The 22306-nt window shown below is 34.9% G+C and overlaps 2 protein-coding genes across 2 annotated transcripts; both read right to left on the reverse strand.

Moving 5' to 3' along the window:
• Positions 1-4466: 4466 nt before the first annotated feature.
• Positions 4467-8562, reverse strand: LOC132163631 (mitogen-activated protein kinase 3). The gene is made up of 6 exons (XM_059573996.1): positions 8234-8562; positions 7987-8116; positions 6813-6950; positions 6361-6696; positions 5609-5792; positions 4467-5025 (listed from the first exon to the last, which is right to left on the reverse strand). Exons 1-6 carry the CDS (start codon positions 8404-8406, stop codon positions 4856-4858), a joined length of 1131 nt encoding a protein of 376 aa, XP_059429979.1. The 5' UTR covers positions 8407-8562; the 3' UTR covers positions 4467-4855.
• A 7654-nt stretch (positions 8563-16216) lies between these two features.
• LOC132163322 (L-ascorbate peroxidase, cytosolic-like) lies at positions 16217-19188 on the reverse strand. Its single transcript, XM_059573570.1, has 10 exons — positions 18941-19188; positions 18621-18749; positions 18284-18458; positions 18097-18162; positions 17393-17441; positions 17198-17283; positions 17040-17119; positions 16820-16922; positions 16661-16719; positions 16217-16575 (listed from the first exon to the last, which is right to left on the reverse strand). Exons 2-10 carry the CDS (start codon positions 18737-18739, stop codon positions 16560-16562), a joined length of 753 nt encoding a protein of 250 aa, XP_059429553.1. The 5' UTR covers positions 18740-18749; positions 18941-19188; the 3' UTR covers positions 16217-16559.
• Between the last annotated feature and the right edge of the window lie 3118 nt (positions 19189-22306).

Raw genomic sequence — 22306 nt, forward strand, 5'->3', positions numbered from 1 at the left:
AAAAACAAAAACAAAAACATTAAAGACAAAAATAATGTTAAATTTAAATAAGACAAAAATATCTCTATAAATTCAAAAAAAAAAAAAGTAGGGAGATGAGGTGGTTGAGCCACCCCTAGAACGAGCCAAAAGGGATGACCAACCACCCCCAAGGCCCATGGGGGTAAGTTTTGCCACCTCCTTTGCCAGACTTGTGGGGTGGCCAAACCACTTGCATATCCTTACGGTTAGTTCGACCTTCAAGAATGGCTAAACTACCCTCCAAAAGCATCAACCACCCCTAGAATGAACCATAAGGGATGACCAACAACCCCCAAGGCTCTTGGGGGTAAGTTCAGCCACCTCCTCTAGCAGATTATTGGGGTGACCAAACCCCTCCCATGCATAGCCCTGAGGTTGGTTCAACCATCTCTAACTGTCGGTTCTAGGCTGTACCACTCCACCCCAAATCTTTTTTTATTTTTATAATGCAGCGGCTTTTGCCACTTATGATCAATGTTCACAAGAGCGAGACAGTTAAATGTCTTACAATGTTCAAGCAGCATTCTTGTCGGCTTTATTTTAGGAAATTTGTTTCACAAGAACTATATTGGAAATATGGTCAAAATTTGTTTGGAGAGATCATTTTGCAATACAGGGATACCATAGGGATTTATAAGTTTATTTTGAAACCACATGGATTTATTTATTACAAGAATATGATTAGCAATTTTTCTACACAATTTATCACATCCACTTGATACAGGCGATCTTGCCTGAGGAACTTCTGCTATATTATCAAGCCAGAATTAGGATTCTCTCCGGTTCATATTAACTGGAGAATATTCAATTATATTTTATGGGTATTCGTGTCCCCTCAAAAAGTAAAAATACAATAATACCCTTCAAATATAACTTATGGAATCGTCTCCAATTCCCATCTAGCCGTGGTGGCAAATGGACCAACCAATTCTTTTGCTAATTTAAGGCTCCTAATTATAGTAGTACACAAACATGCCATTAATATATTAAGTCCTTGTTGTTTGAGAGTCAAAATTGGAGGCCAGAGATGGAGAAATGAAGGCAACTACAACTCCAGTAAGGGTGCGTTTGGCATTAAGATTTTATAGACAAAAATTGAGATTTTATAGACAAAAATTGTGATTTTAAACCAAATCGCAGAAAATTGATCATTTGGATTTGGGTTTTTAAAAAAATTGCAATTTGAAAACGCAAAAAATTTAAGTTTTCAAATCACAGGCATGATAGTGCTTTTTAAAAAAAAATATACAATTTTAAAAGCTAAACTGCAACTTTGCCAAACAGACCCTAAGATGATCAAGCATAATCCACTCCCTGATTTACATTGACCCTTTCTCGTTGTTATCCTTTTGTAGTTGGAAATTAATTTAACAAAAATGAAATTATAATGACATTCATCCACCTTTGATACCGACTACTCTGTCATATATATCACAAGTTTTTTTTTTTTTTTTTATCCATGTTCTTATCTACATGCTTCATATATAGCACTTTGTCACTAACATATTGAAGGTTGGTTGTCTTCTAATCATTATGATTGTAATATTGGTCACAATGCATTGTACTAGAAGTTGTAAACATTGGAAGTATTGGGGATGAAGTGGAGAGCATTTGCAAATATATATTATTCATTTTTTGGTCAACTTGCATTTCACAGAAAGGTTTAGCGAAGTACATTAATCATGACATCCTATGTGAATAATGTTCAGAAAAGTGTATAAGAGGACAAAGCTCACTCTTCTTCGATAGTTTGACTATGGTGTTGTGGAGCATTAAGTGTACAAGAGGACAAAGCTCACTCTTCTTTGTTTGGACTGGATTCTCGGGTAGCCAGTTTTCTTTAGCATAGGAGCAAAATTGTTTAAAAAAATAAATTGAACAATTTTGTCCCTATTTTAACAAAAACCGGCTCCTAAGTAAACTGGAGATGATCCAAATGCTCTTTGTTTGACTATGGTGTTGTGGAGCATTTTCGGCCGATGTTTTAAATGACTCATATTTAGCTACTATGAGTCCATAGCACTAACTCACGGGGAACTGCTCAAGAGGGACCTAGACGAACGAAATCGCAGGCGCACCCTCAAGATCAGCCAAGCCATAGCTTAATCGTCCACCCCACCAGGGCATCAATAGGAACCAAGGTGGTTTATACTAATCAAACATAGGGATTTTCCATTGGGAAAATTCGAACCCACACCCTAATACTTACCTAACCACTTGAATTTTCCTTGAGCCATTGAACTACCACCTTTGATGGTTACAATGTAGTATATTGAGTGAAAAAAATATTGAAATTGTTTTTTATTGGTTTTTAACACATTAAAAAAAATAAATAAATAAATAAAATAAATAAAAAAGTGTCTTGGTGTTTTGCTATATCTTGAGATTATTATATAATGATTTTATAGGTAGTGGAAAAGAAAAAGTTATCAATCGAATAACTTCGAGTACAGAATAGACGTTTTTATATGGGCTTTGCTTGAGCAAACTCAAAAGGCAAGCAATGGTTCTCCAGCCGAAGATTATTCCCTATTGTGCAGGAGAATGATTAGAGAAAACACTTTAAATTTGTCAGTGGCACATATTATATTATTGTATATTTAGTGGCTTATATTGTTATCTTTAATTCGATCGCTCCATCGTATAAACATTTACAATCTCAAAATACAATATGATGGAACTGCACTTATGATATAATAGGCTTATATAGGTAGGGCTAAACTTGGGTTTAAACAGGTAAATCGGGTAAAAAAATAAAACTGAATGAGGGCAATTGGAATAATTAAATGCTGGATCGAGTATCGATCGAACTTTAAGATTTCTGTATCACAATTGTGCTACGATCAATCGAAGTATCAATTGAGCTCCTCAAGTTTTAGTATGACAATAGTAGATTAACCATTTTGATTGTTGCTAAGAGTGCTATAGCTTTTAGTACAAGTCTCTTATAAATTGATGTGACAGTTCACGTGACACTTATCACATCAGTTACTAAATAATTAGATTTACTTGATTGTTTAATTTTTTTTATCCATGTTATACCACATTGCCCTCATGTAGAGAATACTACATGAGTTTGTAAGGAGGGCGGTAGTAAAAGTAGTACTAACTTCAAGCATTTTCCCACCACTTTTTGTCATATTCTCCTTATTGCACCGATTTGGGCAGTTATTAAAAGCTAATAACCGCAATACTACTTTAATGGGCGGTTGGGAAAAATCATTAATTGCTTTGGGCGGTATTTTTGCTTCTGAATGAATTATTGACTACTACTGCGAATCTGCGAATCTGCATCATTGCTCCTGAATGAATTATTGACCACTGTTGCGAATCTACTTTTACTGTTGTATTTCTGATATAATTTTCCTTTACTGGTTTACCATCTGTTTATTTGGGCTTATATAAGGACCAAACCTCTCCTGATTGAGGCAGAAGCTTTTAGATAGGTCCTAAAATCTCCCAAAGCCTCTCATCCCCTCTAATTGTATTCTCCTCTACTCCTACTTCTTTTCTTTGTATCATACCTTGTTCTTACTTTTGTAAGTATTCTCTACTGCTACAATAATATCTTTGCAATTATTAAATTTAGTGCTTATTACTCCGTTATTCACTTCAATTTCACGCTTACTCTTAATTATTTCTATTTTGCATTACATTCCTGCAAGGTGGATTACCACCTGATTGCCCTATCCCTTTCATATTTACTTACTATTGATATGTCATTTTCCATTTCATTATTATTTTTAATTAGCTTAATTAATTATTGCATTCCATAATGGCAGGTGCTTATACCGCCTAATTACCCTATCCTTTTATAGACACTGTCATTTGGAATTTAATACATTATAAAATATGCTTTTCTTTTTTTTTTCTTTTTTTCTTTTTTGAATGCATAATTTGTATATAAAAGAATTGTCGTGTCACTATACAAATTTATTAATTGGTTATTTTTTAAAATGTAGAATACTAAAGCTTTAAAAAAAAACACTAAAACAGGCCCAAAACACTAAAAACATGCCAAAAAGGGTCCCAAAACCATCTAAAATATGCACTAAAAAGAGGCACAATGAATACCCAAAACACCAAAATAAACTCAAAAGGCTTATGTCTAACAAGCAGTTATGCGGACTTCAATAACCGCTAACCGTCTAAGGCAGTGCGATTATTATGATTACAAAAATATGATAACCGCCTAAACAGTAACCGCTTGTACACCCTATCACCCATGGAAGCAATAAAAAGCTCGATCCATGATTTTGGCAAAAGAAAGAGTGAGAGACGGTAATTAGGGTTTTCGGCTAGATACCCTCCTTGCATGTAAGATTGCATAAAAGCTAATAAAAAATTATCATATAATATTGTGTAATATAAATATTTATAAGTAATTGATACAAATGTAATACGATAATACTAGTAGTACCATGAGTACAAACAAAATATACTACTTATGGAAAAGACAATTAATAGGTAATTATCATTCAATCTGAGTTACAATCATTTCAATCTGCCACACAAAATACAGATTGAGCAAGACATAATTAAAATACAAGCACATCTATGCAAAATACAAGTGGTACAAGGAAAAAAGAAATAAAAAAATAAAAGAAAAAAGAAAAGAAAAAATAAATAAAGAAAAAGATTGTTAGCGTACAACTGATGGGCAGTCATTTATGTAATATAGGCAAACCCACCGAGGTAATTATACAGATGAAATAGGATAAACTCTGTTCTTCAATCTCTGACCCATTAGATTGCTAGTTGCAATACTTTTGAGGAGAGTAAGTTGCAGGGTTATCAACTTAAGAGACAACCAAGAAGAAATTCTGTTGTTTATTTATGCGTACTCTGGGTTGAGGGCTAAGGCCTCCTGGTAAATCATTTCCTTCATTTGCTCCTCTCCAAAGTGTTGCTGCTCAAAGTCAAAGGAAAATGGCTCTGGGCAGACTGGTTCATCAGCTACGTCATGCAATCTTGCAAAGTAAGGATGAGCCAATGCTTCTTCAACTGTCCAGAGACAAAAATGTTGCATTAGAAAAATAAGTACATTAAGTATGAATCTGCTGCACTATAATTCAACTCCGTATGATGACTAAAGACAGTGAAAGAGCTTTCTGTTCGTATATGATCTGTTGATGCTTATTAGGGTGTCACATGGCAACACTCGTGGTGTCGATCAAGCACTAAAATTTCCCAGATCCAGAGATTAAAAGGGCTCTAAATGTGTGATTCTGAAAACTAATAAAAGTGCATGCATGCATTTGTGAGTTTCTCTGTGAAATGGAGAAGAAAGGGACACTTCTTAATGGGTTATCATAACTGAGGACAAAAGCAAAGGTTCAATAGCACGCTTTAAGTAAACAAAAATTCACTCTTCAGTGTTTGAAGAGTCTGATATGGCAATTCTAGATGCAGTCAATTCTAGATGTAGTCAATGGCCTAGATAATAGCTGCTGATATACATGTCTCTCTGTTTTTTAAGGTGATTGGCGGAAATTTTCACATCCACACAGATACAATAATTAACTATCAATGAATTTCGGTGTCCAGTAAATTATAGAAAATGATAAACTTGGGATAGTAAAATTACCAGTAATTCTTTTAGAAGGATCAAATGTCAACATTTTCTCTATGAGATCAATGGCCAAAGGATGAACATGTGGGAAAACCATGGCTAATGGCTGTCGAGGGTGTGAAGGGAGTTGGCGAATATATCTTCTTGCGTCGTCACTCCGAACAAACCCAAGATCAGACTCAGTTGGTGTTCCAAGAAGCTACAAAAAATAATGGCATCCATAAGCATATTTACAGCAGAGATCACTTTCAAAAAATAAATTCATAATGCATTCAATATCGCATTAAAGAGAAAGGATATATTAGTAAGCAATTCTTTTACTACTATAGATACTCTGAAACTTTTGAATCAAGCATTAAACACATGAATAACATTAACATATATATAAACTAAATAGCCAACCCATAGAAGCAAAGAAGCTGAGCAAACCGAAGACTATATGTCTATTAATGGTTCCAGAAGGCCCATAGAAATGTTTAAAGTAAGCATAATCAGATTCAGGATCTTGAAGATGGGAGAGTTTTTGTATATTTTGTATTGTTGGTCTATTATAATACTTAAAGTACATCCATGGAACGCCTTTAATGAAACACTAAAACCAGAGCAGAACATTTGTTATAATAAGTCTATTAAGTTCTATTATTACTTCTTCTAGAACTTGATCCGGAACTCTAGAAATCTTATGACCAAAACAAAATACTGAAGTTGAAATTAGCTCGCAGAAAACCAAAATTTCTATTCTGATCAATGTGCCTATTTTTTCTTACCTCTATCAATAAGCGCATCTGATGCACGTGATCTTTTCCTGGAAACAAAGGCTTTCTATTCATAAGCTCCATAAAGATGCAGCCCACAGACCACACATCAATGGCAGCCGTGTAATCTGAAGAGTTCAAGAGTAGCTCAGGTGCCCTGTACCATCTGGTGACAACATATTCAGTCATGAACTGATCACTCTCTGCAGTGGGACGAGCAAGACCGAAATCGCATATCTTAAGATCGCAATTTGCATTCAGCAAGAGGTTGCTGGGTTTTAAGTCTCTATGAATAACATTTGCAGAATGTATAAATTTGAGCCCTCGAAGAATCTGATACAAGAAGTACTGCAAAGTATCATCATAAACTAATGTCAGTTCAAAAACAAATAAAAAATAAGCTCATCATTCAGACTGTTGAGGTGCTATATCCATTGTTAGACTCAAAAAGTGACGCATTGTACCTGACAGTGCTCCTCTGATAAACCTTGATTGGAGCGAATTATCTGGTGAAGATCGGTATCCATCAGCTCTGTCGCAATGTAAACATCCGTAAATTCTCTCCGTAAAGGCGGAGGAACAACATCTCTTATAGCTACGACCTGTATTACATGTGCAGCAGATTTTAGTTTTCAAAATCTTATACTAATACAAGACAGTCATATATCGAATCAATTAAAGGCCAAACCTATAACTTGGGCTCAAGATGAATGTGTATTAAACATCAAATAAAGCATAACTTCAACTTTCTTGAGCTACAATTAAAGTTAATACAAGTAGAAGTGTTTTGTGTTGCATTACTGAAGCAAACCCTCATACAAGTTTAAACTTACAATCTCCCAAAAGTGCTACTCTAATTTTAGCTGTACTAAATCAAATGCATGGCTAAAAAACCAAAGCATAAGCAAAAGGGTACAAAAGAGGAAATGGGGTTATCTTAACAAGGCTATGCAAAGTTGATGAGATCCAATTGTGGGGTGTGAATCACCAGACCCAAATTGAAAACCAGCCATTGCAAATCAAATGCATGGCTAAAAACCCAAAGCATAAGCAAAAGGGTACAAAAGAGGAAATGGGGTTGTCTTAACAAGGCTATACAAAGTTGATGAGATCCAATTGTGGGGTGTGAATCACCAGACCCAAATTGAAAACCAGCCATTGCAAAAGCTGATCAAACTCAAGCATTTTCAGAATAAGTTTCTTGAATTAGAAAAATACCACCCTGCTATCACAAAAATGACAAACAATTTGTCAGGCACTTACACCCTCCTAAATTATTAAACTTTTTTACATTTTAGATTAGCCGTAACAAAATTAAGGTCAGCAATGCATATAGTGAATTTACAATAATACCCCTACAAAAACGCACGCGCTAACTGAACAAACTGTAAATTAAGCAGCGACAGACAGTCCTAGAAGCAAAGGCTTGTTTGGGAAGACAATTCTTCCGGATTCTTCTCTAATTTAGTCGCTTTAATATCATTAACACTCAACTCAACTCAAAAAAATTTAACAATTGAACCCAAACATAATCTTAGCTCTTTTTTATCCTCGATATTCACAATTTTGATTTAGAGTAAAAAAAATCGCAAACCCAATCGAGCAAACTTATTAAGACGACAATTTTTCGCCCCTTACATTTTCATGATCGAAATGACGAAGCAGCTTAATCTCCCTAAGCGTACGCTTGGCGTCCATGTGGTTATCAAAGGCGTTCGCTATTTTCTTCATCGCGACCATCTCGTTCGTCTCCGAATTCAGCACCGAGCTTCACCCAAAAAAAAAAGAAAAAAAAACCCAGATACCAAGTTAAATTACAATCCAACCACAACTAATCAAACTAAAATAAAATAAAATAAAAGAGACAAGAAATCTGATCAAGTACCAGACGATTCCGTACGCGCCGCGACCGATCGGCATGATCGGAGGGCGGTACTTGGCCGAGATCTCGAACAGATTCCCGAAGATGTTGTACTGGACAAACTGCCCATTGTGCGTCGGAATCACCGGGAAATCCGAGAACTGACCCGTACCCGAATTGTGACTGACGTCAGCCATCTCTCTCTCTCTCTCTCTCGCTCTCTCTTTCTCTCTGAGACTTTGTCGCTGCAAGAGTTGTGGAAGAAGTATGAGGACGAAGACTTCAAAGGGAAAGAGAGAGGTTTTAAAGCGAGAGTCTTAAGAGTGCTTTTGATCGTCTGAGTTCGGAGTAGATGCGAGGAAGGGAATAGGAAGACGCGCGAGCGAGAAAGACAACAACGCGTTAGACGGGATCGGAGGGCTGAGATTCCAGCCGCCTCTCATCGACGGTTGGTATTTGTTCAATCTTTTCAAAGGCCATCTTTTTTTTTAATATAGTTTATTTTTTTTTGGTTTGGTTTGGTTTGGATAACTTAAAAGTCAACAAAACGTGGAGTAATACTATTTACAGACCAAAAACTGGATTTCTTTTCGATTCGACTTTCTCATAGGTCAAAGACGTGATAAAAAAGATTTTTATGATGTGTATAGGATTATGAACCGTCCGATCGAGTGAAATGATTGATGTCAATAATTTATTTATATTTTTTTTATAAATTAAATAGATCAATCATTAAATTTATCAAATTTATCATTGACTTATTTGACATAAGTTTACAAATCTAATAATTGATTTGTAAGATAAGATGAGAAAAATATTGACACTAATCATTTCTCAAAAAATTATGAGGAACTGGTATGGTAAGTTTTTTTAAGAGGTCAATATTTTTCTCATATTTGGCTCATATTCTTTTACAATCAACTATTAGATTTAAAAACTTATGTGGACTCCATATAAGTCAATGATAAACCCCACAAATTTAATAATTGATTTATTAAATTTATAAGAGAATATGGATCAAATATGAAAAAATTATTAACCCTTATCATTGTTCAAGTTTTTTTCATCTTTTTTATAAAACAATATCCACGCAGTCTAAAGAGAATACCAAAATAAACCGTGGCATTTCTCTTTTTGGGGGATACGAATCTACCAAGGATCCCTAGAAATTATAAATTCTATAATTACGTAAATTTAGGCAGTTTTTTTAATCGAACTATTTAAATAATATCATCTACTAAAAATGTCGCATATTACCAATGAGAGTGTTCAGTATATTTTTATCAAGAGAATTAAGCTAAAAATTGTTTTTTTTTCTAATATTAAAAAATAATAATAATATTGAAAATGAAGCTTTTTAAAAAGAATTTTTTTGTGTTGCCTCACCCTTTTAATGTTTATTATCTTTTAAGCCGTTTGATGCAAAGAACGGCCTGGATTTACTATAATTTTAAACAAATTTAATAAGAAATCCTATCCATACCATATATGCAAAGGGTAATGTCATTAATCATACACAAAGTATTGTGCTGTCAATTTTGTGTCATGGTTAATTGAGCCAGCTGTATTTTGGAGTAGACAGACTAGGGGAGCTCAATTATTGAACTTTAAGACACGTCGTTTTGATGCGTTTGGACGCCCTGACAAAGATCCAGGGGAAGTATGTTAATTTTTTTTATGTACAGCCAAAAATGGTTACGTTATATATGATTGTTCAATTTAGGACCCCACCAAAATATTTTTATAATGGACCACACCTAAATAGCAACTATTTAAGACAAATTATTAAAAAAACAATTACAAAAAGAGGTATATTAGTTGTATGATATAGAAAAAAGGAAATACTATTATATCACTATCATATGGAAAGAAAAAAAAATATTAATGATAGATAATTTTACGAGAGTTGATTAAATAGCATTACTCTGTATAAAAAATTGTGATATGGAGATACATCACAACAAGTTTGGAGTGTCGATCTGTGTTCGTTTGTCGAGTTCGAGCCGTATCAAGATAGGCATATAAAACTATATAGGTTAATTCTAACTCAATTCATTTAATTAAACGAATCAAATTTTTTAACCCTAACCGGCTTATTTTTGTGTTAGGTTCATATGTGTTATGTCAAAAATAATTAACCCTAATTGTTGCATATTGGGTTCAAGTCGTGCAGAGCCATGAGTATAAGACTACATAGGTTAAATTGAACCCGACCTATTTAATTAAACTGGTCAAACCTATTAACCCTAAATCCATTAATTTTATGTTAAATGTGTATCAAAAATTGATAGCCCTATTAAACAAGTGTTAGAAGTTCATTGCTGATTTTGTAAATACAACTGTAAGTTTCGGTAAGATTTAAAGTTCAATTCCTAGCTCAAAATATTTTATGTTTTTTTATAAAAAATGTTAAATTATTACTTATTCTAAAAGTTTAAGTTAATAAGAAAAATAGAGAATTTAATTAATTATTTAAGTAATATTTTAGCACTCCCCACGCACACATGAAATGTTTAATTGAAATAGAAGTTAAGGTATAGAATTAATGTTCGAACTCATTACATATATACTATTAAATCATTACTTATTTAAGTTATCTCAAAAGCTTTAGAATCATATTTATTAAAAAGTAATGAATTTAATTATTTAACTAATATTTTAAGAAAAGAAATACAAATTAACTTTGAACCCTTATTCATACCTTGGCCACTCTGAATGAAAAAGTTTCGTTACGTCTCTGATCACTTGTATTATATATAAAAATTGCAATGGAAAAATATAACCTAAGGTCTTCATAAAAATTGAACAAGTGATAGAAATTAATGGATTATTTTAAAAATAGATTGTAAGTTCAGATAGGATTGAAAATCACAAAACCCAAGGGCTACGTTGAGTTGAATTGGTCAAGTGAACATGATGATGTATAAAATAAAATAAGCAAGAGAATGGGACTTTCAAACCGAGTCCACAAACACACAACAATTCTTTTAGAATTCCGGACCCAAATTTTGACCCGTGGAGGAATAAGAGATAGGGTCAAGAAAAGGGATCCAGATCCTCTTGAGTCCTGTTAATGACCAAGATAGCCCTAGAAAAAATCTTAAGGCCATGCTGCCATGTGTTCCACACTTTCACTTCAAAAATATTAATATTTTATTATTTAACATTTTAAAAATAAATAAAAACTAAAATAATAAAATAATGTAATAATTTTTTTTTTTTTTTTTTTTGATATAGCCCTTGGGCCACCGTTTGGCCTGAGGGTGGCCCCAAATGGACAAAAAAAATAAAAATAAATAAATAATGAGTTTAGCACTTGGGGTAGCTGATTCATCCGGTCATCCCCAAGGGCCATGGGGTGGCCGAAGCCACCCCCGACCAGCTCTTGGGGGTGCTTCGGCTACCCCCATGACCCTTTGGGAGTGGTTCGGCCACCCCCAATGGCCAAACCCACCAAATCCATTTTTTTTTTCCTTTTGGCCCTTGGGGTGCCAAACCACCCCCAAAGGGCCATGAAGCCACCCCAGACCCAAAGCTACCCTCAGGCCAAACGGTGGCCCTTGGGGGTGGTCAGCCACCCCCAAGGGCCATATCAAAAATCCAAAAACAAAAAATATTATTACATTATTTTATTATTTTAGTTTTTATTTATTTTTAAAACGTTAAATAATAAAATACTAATATTTTCGAAGTGGAACACGTGGCAGCATGATGGCCCTAGGATTTTTCCTCGGGCCATTTTGGCCATTAACTGGAGACCTCTCCAGTCCAACAAGACTAGAGAGGATCCGGATCCCAAGAAAAGGTACGTACGGATTGCCAATTCTGTTCATTAAAGATAAAAATATATTTCTATAAATTTGAAAAAAAAATGAATAAATAAAAAACTAAAAATAAATTTTTTTCTTTTTGATGGCCAGAAAAGAAAATGAAATTGAGAGAGGAGTCGTTCCTTTTCGATAGGGGTAAAATTGTTCCCAAAAAAAATGAAATGACAATTTTGCTATTCTTAAAATAAGGAACCGGCTCCTCTCCATTTCGTCATATTCTAGTTGGACTACCCCTATTCAAGCAACCCCTATTAGGCCTTCAATTTTTTTTTTTCAAAGTAACAAAATTTAAACAAGAATTATTTTACACAGTTAAATGCACAAATTTTAAATCATGATCATAAAATTGATATTATCAATTTCATTTGAAATTAAGGAATTCTTATACCCACAAAATTGGCCGTGAAAAAAAAAAAAAAAAAAAAAACTATGAAAAATTGATGAAATCTTCGAGCCAAATGACTTATAATAGTCCGCTACCATAATTTCCATATTGATTAGCTTGGATGTGTATTTCGAAGGAATGAATTTTTATTAGTAGTGCTCAAGTTTGAAACTAGGGATGGTTATTGGGCATATCGGTAGGGGGAGGAAGATGAGAAGCAAGCCTGAAGCAAAGGCCTCTTATTTGGATTCTTCTGTTTCTCTCCACCATCTTTCTGTCAAGCTTGGACACCTTACTGCTGCTATTGACCATCTTCGTCATCGATTTTCCTCCCCTCTCCCTCAAACCAACGCAAAGCTTTTATATATATATATATATAAAAGCAAAAGATCGATCTATCAATCTATGAGAGAGCAGGGGGCCGTAATTTGCGGCAATTTTGATTTAGGATTAGGGAAAAAAAGAGAAAGATAGGTATATATATGCCTTAATAAAACGATGTTGTTTTGTTTTCTATAAATTGTATAGTATGAAAAATGAAAAATTCAGAATTACATTTGTACCCCCTTATTGGTTTCTTATCGATTTCTTATCAGTTATATCGAAAACCGATAATAACCATTTAACCGACCGATAAGATAATCGGTATAAAATTTTTAACCGATTATCGACCGATAACTATCAATTGCGGTTAATATCGATTCGGTCAAATTCAATAAGCGGTCGGTAATCGGTAATTGGTTAATCTGTCTACCCCTATTTGAAACATTGAATCTCAAGGGGAAATGTTATCTTATTCCAACAAAATTGTAACGAAAAAGGATGGATTAAAATTTCAGATTACGACTATAATTTTTACTCTAGGTTTCTTACAAATGACTTGACAGTATGCTTGGTGTTTAGTCACTAAATAGTTAAATTTATTTATCAAATTATCCTCCTTTTTATCCATATTATGTCATGTACTCATGTGGCACTCACATAGACTGTCAACACGAATTTCAATTTGTTAAGAAATTATAATAAAAGTGTTGTGAGTACACTTATGAGTATTGAGTCTCATATTAAAAAAGCATAAAGAAAAATATTACTTAATGTGTATACTAATGTTCTCTTGGTAAAACTCATGTTTATCTCCCCAACAAAAAGTTTTCCTCTTTTCCATATGTAATCTTTCGTACCTTTCATAACTAAACAATAATGTAAGCTCTGATTGTTAATGTGTTTTGAGAATGAAAAATGTTACTCAGTATTTTCAAGTGTCCATCTCCTAGCATTCTCTTTGTTCTTTTGTTTATTAAACAATAAAATAAAATAAAAAAGGTGAATGTGAATGTGAATGGACCACATAAACAAAAATGCTAGGAGATTGACACTCGAAAATGTTGAGAGTACCAATTCTCGGTGAGAATAGATTTTTAGTTTTTGTTGAAAAAATGTTATGATGTGACATGAAAATGAAAATTATTTTTGTGTTTTGAATTATTTGATAATAATTTTGTTTTAAGAAAGCACAAAAAGAAATAATAATAATAATAATAATAATAATAAATAAATAAATAAATAAAAAATTGGCCTAATCATTCATTCTAGAGACCATGTTAAAAGGTGAAACATGAACATCCTTGATCCTGCCCAATTCAAAAGTCAGTAGGGTTGCCCCGTCACTGACTCCACGAGCGACCCAACGCCACCTAAGGTGAAAGGTCTATGGTCTTCAAGTTGACAAACCCAAACCCAATCCACCCTTGCACACCTAAAAAACTTGCCCAATGCTTGAGCTTGGTGACTTGGTCAACCTCAACATTTTCCCTCACATAGTATGTATGCAATCATGCAATACACCCACATCGAACTAATCCATCTATAATTTTGCCTAGTCAAGCCCTAATTGAAATTAGGATTGAATATTTTTTTTATTCCTTATGGTTTACACTTCCATCATCATTCGATTTTAAAAATTATCAAAAGTGGCATATGTAGTTTTGTTGTTAATCTTTTGTCTTTTTTTGTCTATGTTCCGTCCAAAAATATAACAACTCATCATTCAACATTCACCATGCATGCGTGATGTGTCCCCCATACTAGTAAAAAAAAAATGATGACAAACAGGAGAGATCTACCTTGCAACCCTTGGAGAGATGGTGGCACCATGACCCACCCACAAGATGTGGGGATCTCCCACACCGATGGATCACGGGGTGGGAACTCCCCAGTAGCCAACCGCCCCGGAGTTTTTGGGTGAGATATCTCATGCTAACCCTCATGCAAGAGAGATTCCCCCGCCAATCCCCCATTTGCGAACCATCTAACCTCTCCAAAAATTTTCTTATAATAGAGAGTCAGATGAAAAGTTAAAAACATGCATTTTACCATTTTGGTTCCCCAAAGTAGGAATTTCCTATTACAATTGCAACAATTTAGCAGAAAGATGAGCTGAATTAAAATGTTTACCATGTGTGAGAATGAGCTGGAAATGTTTGTTAAGCTTGTTAATACAGTTGTCAAGTTGGTTATTTTCTTAAGTAGACTAGTTGATTATTTTACAATTGGTTAATCTATTTTTCAATGTAAAGCTCTTAGCATAAATATTGAACTCATGTGTCTTTGTTCATTAACGCAAATATCGAAAGTTTCCACAAGTCTTCTTCCTTATTTGCATGCTCTGCTTTCTTAAATGGTATCAAAGCACACTATTCTTCATTTTTCTTCACTTTTCCTCATTGTTCTTCATCTAATCTTCCAATATTCTTTGTTTCTTCATTTCTTCTTTATGCATTCACCTACTTTACCTCCCGCTAACTTCATGGATGCTATTCCATCAAGTTCTGTATCATTAGGTGTAGAATTTTCCAGTCCATTCTATCTTCACCATAGAGATAGTCCATGAACTCTCCTCATTTCACAACCTTAGGTTGAAAACAATTATCATACATGGAATATATCAATGTCAATGGCTCTCTAGCCTCTCTCTGCCAAGAATAAACTAGGATTCATTGACGAATCTTTGGCAAAACCAGCAATAGCAAGAAATGCAGAATGATATCATAGAGCGATACTCTCAATCAAATGGACCTCGCATTTTCTAGTTGCAGAAGATCATATCTGCTCTTTCTCTATAATCATTCGGGCGAGCTCTTATTACACTTGTTTAAAAGAATTTTGGGATGAATTGAACAACTATCATCCCTTGCCTTCGTGTTCTTGTGGTGCCTCACGGACTGTTCTTGAATATCAACATAAAGAGTATGTGTTTCAATTCCTGATGGGATTGAATGAGTTTTTCTCACATGTCAGATTCTACTCATGGAACTATCACACATAAATAATGATGGTACAAGAAGAGCATTAGAGAGAGACCTCCACATTCTTTGCTCCTTTGAACCATACCACAATAAAGAGCCGAACGAGATAATTCGGCCGAGAAAATTTGACCAAAATAGGTTGGTTCGAAAAGCAAAAGCATCAGGGTGTAGCTGTCAGGGGCATATCCTAAATTTGGAGAGGCCAAGGGAGAAGAGCACCAACTACTAAAGTTTTGGGGAGACAATTTGATCATTTCCTTTTTTTTTTTTTAACAAGATTTAATTTTATAATTAAATAAGATACCTGGCTAGTTGAACCCCTATGAAAACTTGAACCAAAACCTCCCGACAATACCTCTCAATTGGGAATTTATTACCCTCCCTAAGAAGACCTCTCAAAGTAATATCCCGACCAATCCATACCCGGGAGCAGCCATCTAATATCCTGATCCATATTGGCAGACCATGCAACCAAAAGTTCTACTAATTAGCCAACAAAAAATGCTATTAGATTGGTTGGGGGATATAATTAAACAGTTTTAACATCACAGATACATATAATCACGCAGTGTTCGCGCGTGTGACCGGTCAGGTAAGAGTGTAACATACCAAACAGACAATTTCTCAAAATGTATTATTGTAAACTAAAGGACGAGTACCACAGAATTCAACCCGATTTCTCCCATTGACCAACAAAAGAAAGCAATAAACCACCCCAACTTTCATCAACCAACTACCCAAAGACCAAGTCTTTGATGAATCAAAACAAAAGAGGAAAGGCAAGAAGGCATTGGCACTATCCTTTACGTCCCCATTTCTTTTGCAACTGCTTAAGCATCGGCAAATCTGCACACACCAAGGCGAGCATTTCAATCATACCACTTCACAATTGCAAAAACATTACCAAATAAGATAAAAATCCAACACTTACCCAAGCTCAGAGAGCTTCAGGTGGGCCTCTGCAAAATCAACAAAGAAGGCATCCTCATCCTGAGGGAGGAGAAAAGTTCCACAGGAGTAAGCAAATTACCAATTGTCCCACGTCGGTAGTGAAATCTAATTGACAGCTAAATGAAATAGAAATACATACCGCGGCATATTTGTCAACAAGAGGGCGGAAGACTGTGTCAGACAGAAGTGCCTTGTCAGATGGCAGCTGCAGAAGCCCTTCCTTCTCACCACTCAAGAGTTCCCTAATAAAATTCAAAAACATTTGTTTAAGATTCTCTCTCAGCAAATTTCAAGCGCATGAAGGGGACAGGCAATTTCATAAATTAGACCAGGAAAGTCCGGCAGGGAAGGAAACTCACTTGAAGTATGAGTTGTCAAAGATGAGAGGGTTGGTAGTCCAGGGTCCCTCAAAGCCAGAACGCTCCTTGTGGCCCCTTCCCTGCAAAAAATTAAAGCCTTTCAGCATAAACAATAGTTCCTAGAAGTAACCCAAAGGATCCTAAGGAAACATACTAACCAGAGTGTGAGCACCAGAAAGAGCAACGATGTCCTGGTCACTGAGGCCCATTTGTTTGCCAAATACCACCCTCAAATGGTCACAACCTGCATCAATAGAAAAAGAGTCAAGAAACATCCCATAATTCCATAAACAACCCACAGTTACAGGCTATCCAATCAAAAGATCAGCCAGGGTACCAACAAGAATACTAACCCTTATTAGCATCAGGAAGACGGCCCTCAGGAGGCAGCTCAGGCTTGTCCTGAGAGTATAAGAGGGCAACGATCAGTATTAAATGGGGACTACATAACCAGAGGATACATTCAATTTAATATACAAGAATCTAATACAAGAATAACACATCTAAATTGCATGTTGACTTCTCACGATCTTAATCTCTAGATGAAGCACAAAAGAAAATGTTATTGGAAAGTATCATCTGATTTTCTTAGAAAAAAAAAATTAAAAAATTAAAAAGTTGGCCGCCCGCTGTACATTCAGAAGATTCTTTTGCCAAGAGTGAAGGGGACAATGATTTCCGCTGCATAGCCGGCCGAAACATATTGGAAACTAAAAAATTGCTATAAATAGCTTTTCTTTAAAATAAAAAACTTCATTTTTTCCGAAAACTAGATTGTGTTTTGACCTTTTTATTTTTTTATATAACAAATAGTTTTAAAAAAAATGTAAAAAATTATTTTTCAAATTTCTTAGCGCAATCCAAACAAGCTTTCAGACAATCGTCTAGCCAATTAAACAAAATCAATGAACGAAACCATGAAACTTTAACACGATAATTCACAAGACCGACCAGATGCGAAGAAAAAATTACACGTTTCAGGCAGAAGATCCAAATCTATAACACACAAATATATAAATAATTAATTATTAAATTCCAAAAATGAAAGTGGACTTGCCTCACGCCCAGGGTGGAAGGGGATCTCGGGCCCACCGGCGACTTCGACAGCAACAACCCCAGCCAACTGCATCAAAAAGGATAAAACAAATTAAAAAAAAAAAAAAATCAATCAAACAGCGATTAAAAAAAAAAAAAAAAAAAAGAGGATCAAAATTAAATCTGCAAATAAATAAGGATTAACCTACCTGGTAGAAATCGGCGTAGGAGAGGGTGGGGAATTGTTCCTTGATGGGCTCCAAGAGCCTGACGGCAATGTCGAGGCCACTGTTGGCGGCGTGGCCGAGCTCCTCCGAGTGCTTCATGGTTCCGAACGGACCTCCGGTCCTTGTCTTCACGTCAAAGGTCCCAGCAGAGTGCCATCTGCACCAACCACATCATTTTACATACTTAAATACACAAATACACAGAGAGTCAACAATTTCTGAGCTCCTATTGGCATTCTTAGAGTTCTTGTTGGTCTGCTTAGCCTTGGTGCAAAACACAAATTCCATGGTAAATATTATAGAGAGTGAGAGATTGTACGCGAGACGCAGCATGATCGGAGCGCAGTTCTTCTCAGCTATGAGGCCCCTGAGCTTCCTCTTGGCCTTCTCGATGGCCTTATGGTATTCAGCGTTCACAGATGGATACTTCTTCACCATTTTCACGAGTCTACAACAAGAAAGATCCGGTTCTCAGCACAACCAAACCAAATTTATAGAAAACGAAAGCAAAATCCAAACAGAAACAAGATCTGCGTTTAAATCTACAATCCAAATTCCAAAATGCAGCCATAAGCTAAATGGAAACAGAAGCGGATAGATCGGAGTCTTTGAGATCCGTGAAAGCTGGCGGGAACAAACCTTGGAAGTAGAGAGAGTGATCCAAGAAATGAGAGAAAGAAAAATAGAGAAATGAAACCCTAGGCAGAGAGTGGCACGAGTTGAGCACAGGCCAGGGACTGGGAGAGCTTATAAAGGTGAAGCCATGGGGGCTCTGTGGGGAAAGAGAAGGTTCTAGTACTTTGATCTTGGCCGTTGGATTACTTAGATCGTGTGGATATTAATGGTTTTGGATTTGGACAGCTGAGATTGGTTTGAACAACCGGATCACAAGGTCGAGCTTTTGGGTAGGTGGAAAATTAAGAAAAAGACGGATAAGAAAGCACACGGAGCAAAGGTCAAGAGTTTATTAGGAGAAACAGTATAATCTATTTCAGTTCAATTGTAGTACCCTTCCAAAAAGACGGTATGGTCCACCACCAAAAGAGAATTGGAAACATTTTGTGGTGGATCGTTTGTTGCAAGACCAAAATACCCTTTAAGTTCTGTATATATTTGTATACTTATGGTCCGTTTGGTTTGCGGAATAAACTCTTACAATGGACTAACTAATCCTAATATAGCTATTCTTTTATTTGGTAATAGACTATTCTTAGAAATAGTTTATTTTCATAAAACTATTAATCTCATACACACAAGATTAGCAAAACCACTAAAAAATAAGTGGTTTAGCTAATCATTAAGGAATGTAATACATTTTTAAAAAATGCTCATATTTAAACTTAAAACAAAATAAATAAAATAAAATATGAAAAAAATAAAATAAAATGGGTGGTCATTGGGGTGGTCGGCCACCCACAAAAGAGGTCGGGGGGTGGCCGCACCACCCCCGTCGCATTTTGGGGTGGCCGTTGCATATCAGGGTGCTCAACCACCCATTTATTTCAGTTTTTTTTTTTTTTTAATGAGTGAAAAAAAAAAAAAAAAAAAATTGAATTTTTCGTAATTTTGATTCAATTCCAATTTTTGCATGTATATTGTTATCAAACTAAGGAATAGGAATAATTATTCTATTCATAGTAATAGCTATTTATTTTTCAATTGACTAGACATTTCGTAAATCAAACGAGATTTTATAGTATGTTTGGGTGTGCGTTTAATACTCAAAAACTTTATTTGAATAAATAAGTATTTGTTTGATAAAAAAAATTAAAAGCTCTTTTAACGGTTCAAAAAGTATAAAAATAACTAAAAAAAAAAAAAAATTTGTCAAAAAGTATTTTTTATTTAAAAATTTTATTTCTAAAATGCAATAAGAACCATACCCTTACAAAGTGTTTTACATAATAGAAGCTGGTATAGGGTTATTTCCGTCATTCGGTCTCCAAACGTGTGAAAAACTTTATGAGAGTTAAAAATCTGCTCACCTCAGGGTGTGAACGCGTTAAGCTTCGGAAGATTCGCTTTGAGCAAGAATCGAATGACTTCCCAAAGTATACTACTCCTGTCACCCTTCTAATTTCATTGGTCCACGAAAACGCTTGCACCTTAAACAATCACGACCACAGCTTGTAATATCATTGGGATAGCCTGATGGGAGTGAAAGTCATCCAATGAAATACAGCCACGTTATTGGACATGGTCTTTGACGGATTTTGAGGGTGAGAAAATTTCTGGGCGTAGGCTGCGTAGCTGCCACGATGACATAATTAGGAATTAGCTACGCCATTCGCGCCCGATACATGCCGCTGAACGTTGATTCGTTGGATTAAAAGGTTAAAAAAAAAATAGAAGACTTTTCCGGTCAACAGAATAAGTAAATTCTTATTAGTTTTGTTGTTTTTTTTTTAACATATCCACACAAGAGAGGAAGAATAATTCAAACTACCATTGGAAACAAATTCTTATTAGTTTTATTTAAGGGTGAAATAAATCCTTTTTAAAAAAATTTAAAAACAAAATTCAATTAATTTTTTCTTTTTTTCAAAAAAAAAAAAAAAAGGTTTGGAGAACGCTACGGCCACCCCCAAATGGCCAGTTTGGGTGGGAGTGGTTTCAGACACCTCCTTTGGCTCCTCTTGGCCACACCCAAACCGCCCAAATGGGGGTGGCACCCCCAAGTGGCCAAGAGGTGGCTACATTTTTAATTTAATTTAATTTAATATAATTTTAATGTTTTTAATTTTTAAAAAAATTATTTTTTAATTAATTATATACATACGTGTTAATTTGTTATTGGTGTTGGCATGGCGTTTCGTCAAATTTTAGACGAAATTTAGACGGAGGTAACATCTCATTCTTTAAGCAAACCAGATATATCTCATGTGATAAAAAATAAACTTTAAGAGGCAAAAAATAAAGAAATTAAACCACATAGGGAATAAAGTATTTAACCACTTATTTAATTTAGTAAAATTAGTTTTTATTTATGTTGCAAATGAAATTAAAATAAGGGTTCGATTCAAAATTAGGCCATGGGATTATGATGTTTATTAAATTATTTTCTGAGTTTTTGAAAATAATAAAATTGATCCTAATCAAATAATTGTGGGGACAAATGCGGAAAGGAATATACCAAAGTGTTCAAAGGTGCGAGTTGTGCGACCACTCTGTTCGGTTGTTGTCTCCATCTCACGGTGTCAGAGTCACATAAAACTTTGATAGAGATCCTGGGTCATTTTTAAAAATTTCTTAAATTCGGACAGCTCATTACGTCATTTTAATGAACGGCTTAAAACGAGCCATGTCATTGTCATCCATCCAAACCAAAAATAAGTTTATACATTTAAAAAAAAAAAATCAGGATTTCTTCTGTACCACAAAAAATGCTCAAATATTTTGGAGGAGACAAAAATTAACTACAAATTGGTACGTAACTAATTCAGACAAATCAATCTAATAAAGTAATATGGTTCTATAGCTATAAAAAAAATGTGAGAATCACGTGTTATTAAAAAAAAAAAAAAATGTGATTCTCACATGCTAAATTACACATGTCATGTTATTAGATACAAATTAGTTTGTAGCTAATTTATATCCTTCACGATAATGAAAAAGGTAGTCTCTGAGAGTATTCACAAATACCACTTTTATTTATTTAACATTTTAAAAAATAAATAAAAATTAAAATAATAAAATTATATATATATATATATATATATATATATATATATATATATATATTATTTTTTTTTGACATAGGACCACCGTTTCGCCTGAGGGTAGCTTCGGCTACCCCAAAGGGCTTAAAAGAAAAGAAAAAAAAAAAATTAATGAGTTCTGCCCTTGGTGTGGCCGATCCACCCCAAAGGGCCATGGAGGTAGCCGAAGCCACTCCCATGGCCCTTTGGGGGTGGCTTCGGGTACCCCCATGACCCTCTTTGGGGGTAGCCGAGCCACCCTCAAGGGCCAAAAAGAAAAAACAAATGATGGGTTTGGTGGGTTTGG

The sequence above is a fragment of the Corylus avellana genome, chromosome ca10 (assembly GCF_901000735.1).
Source record: "Corylus avellana chromosome ca10, CavTom2PMs-1.0".
Lineage (NCBI taxonomy): Eukaryota > Viridiplantae > Streptophyta > Magnoliopsida > Fagales > Betulaceae > Corylus > Corylus avellana.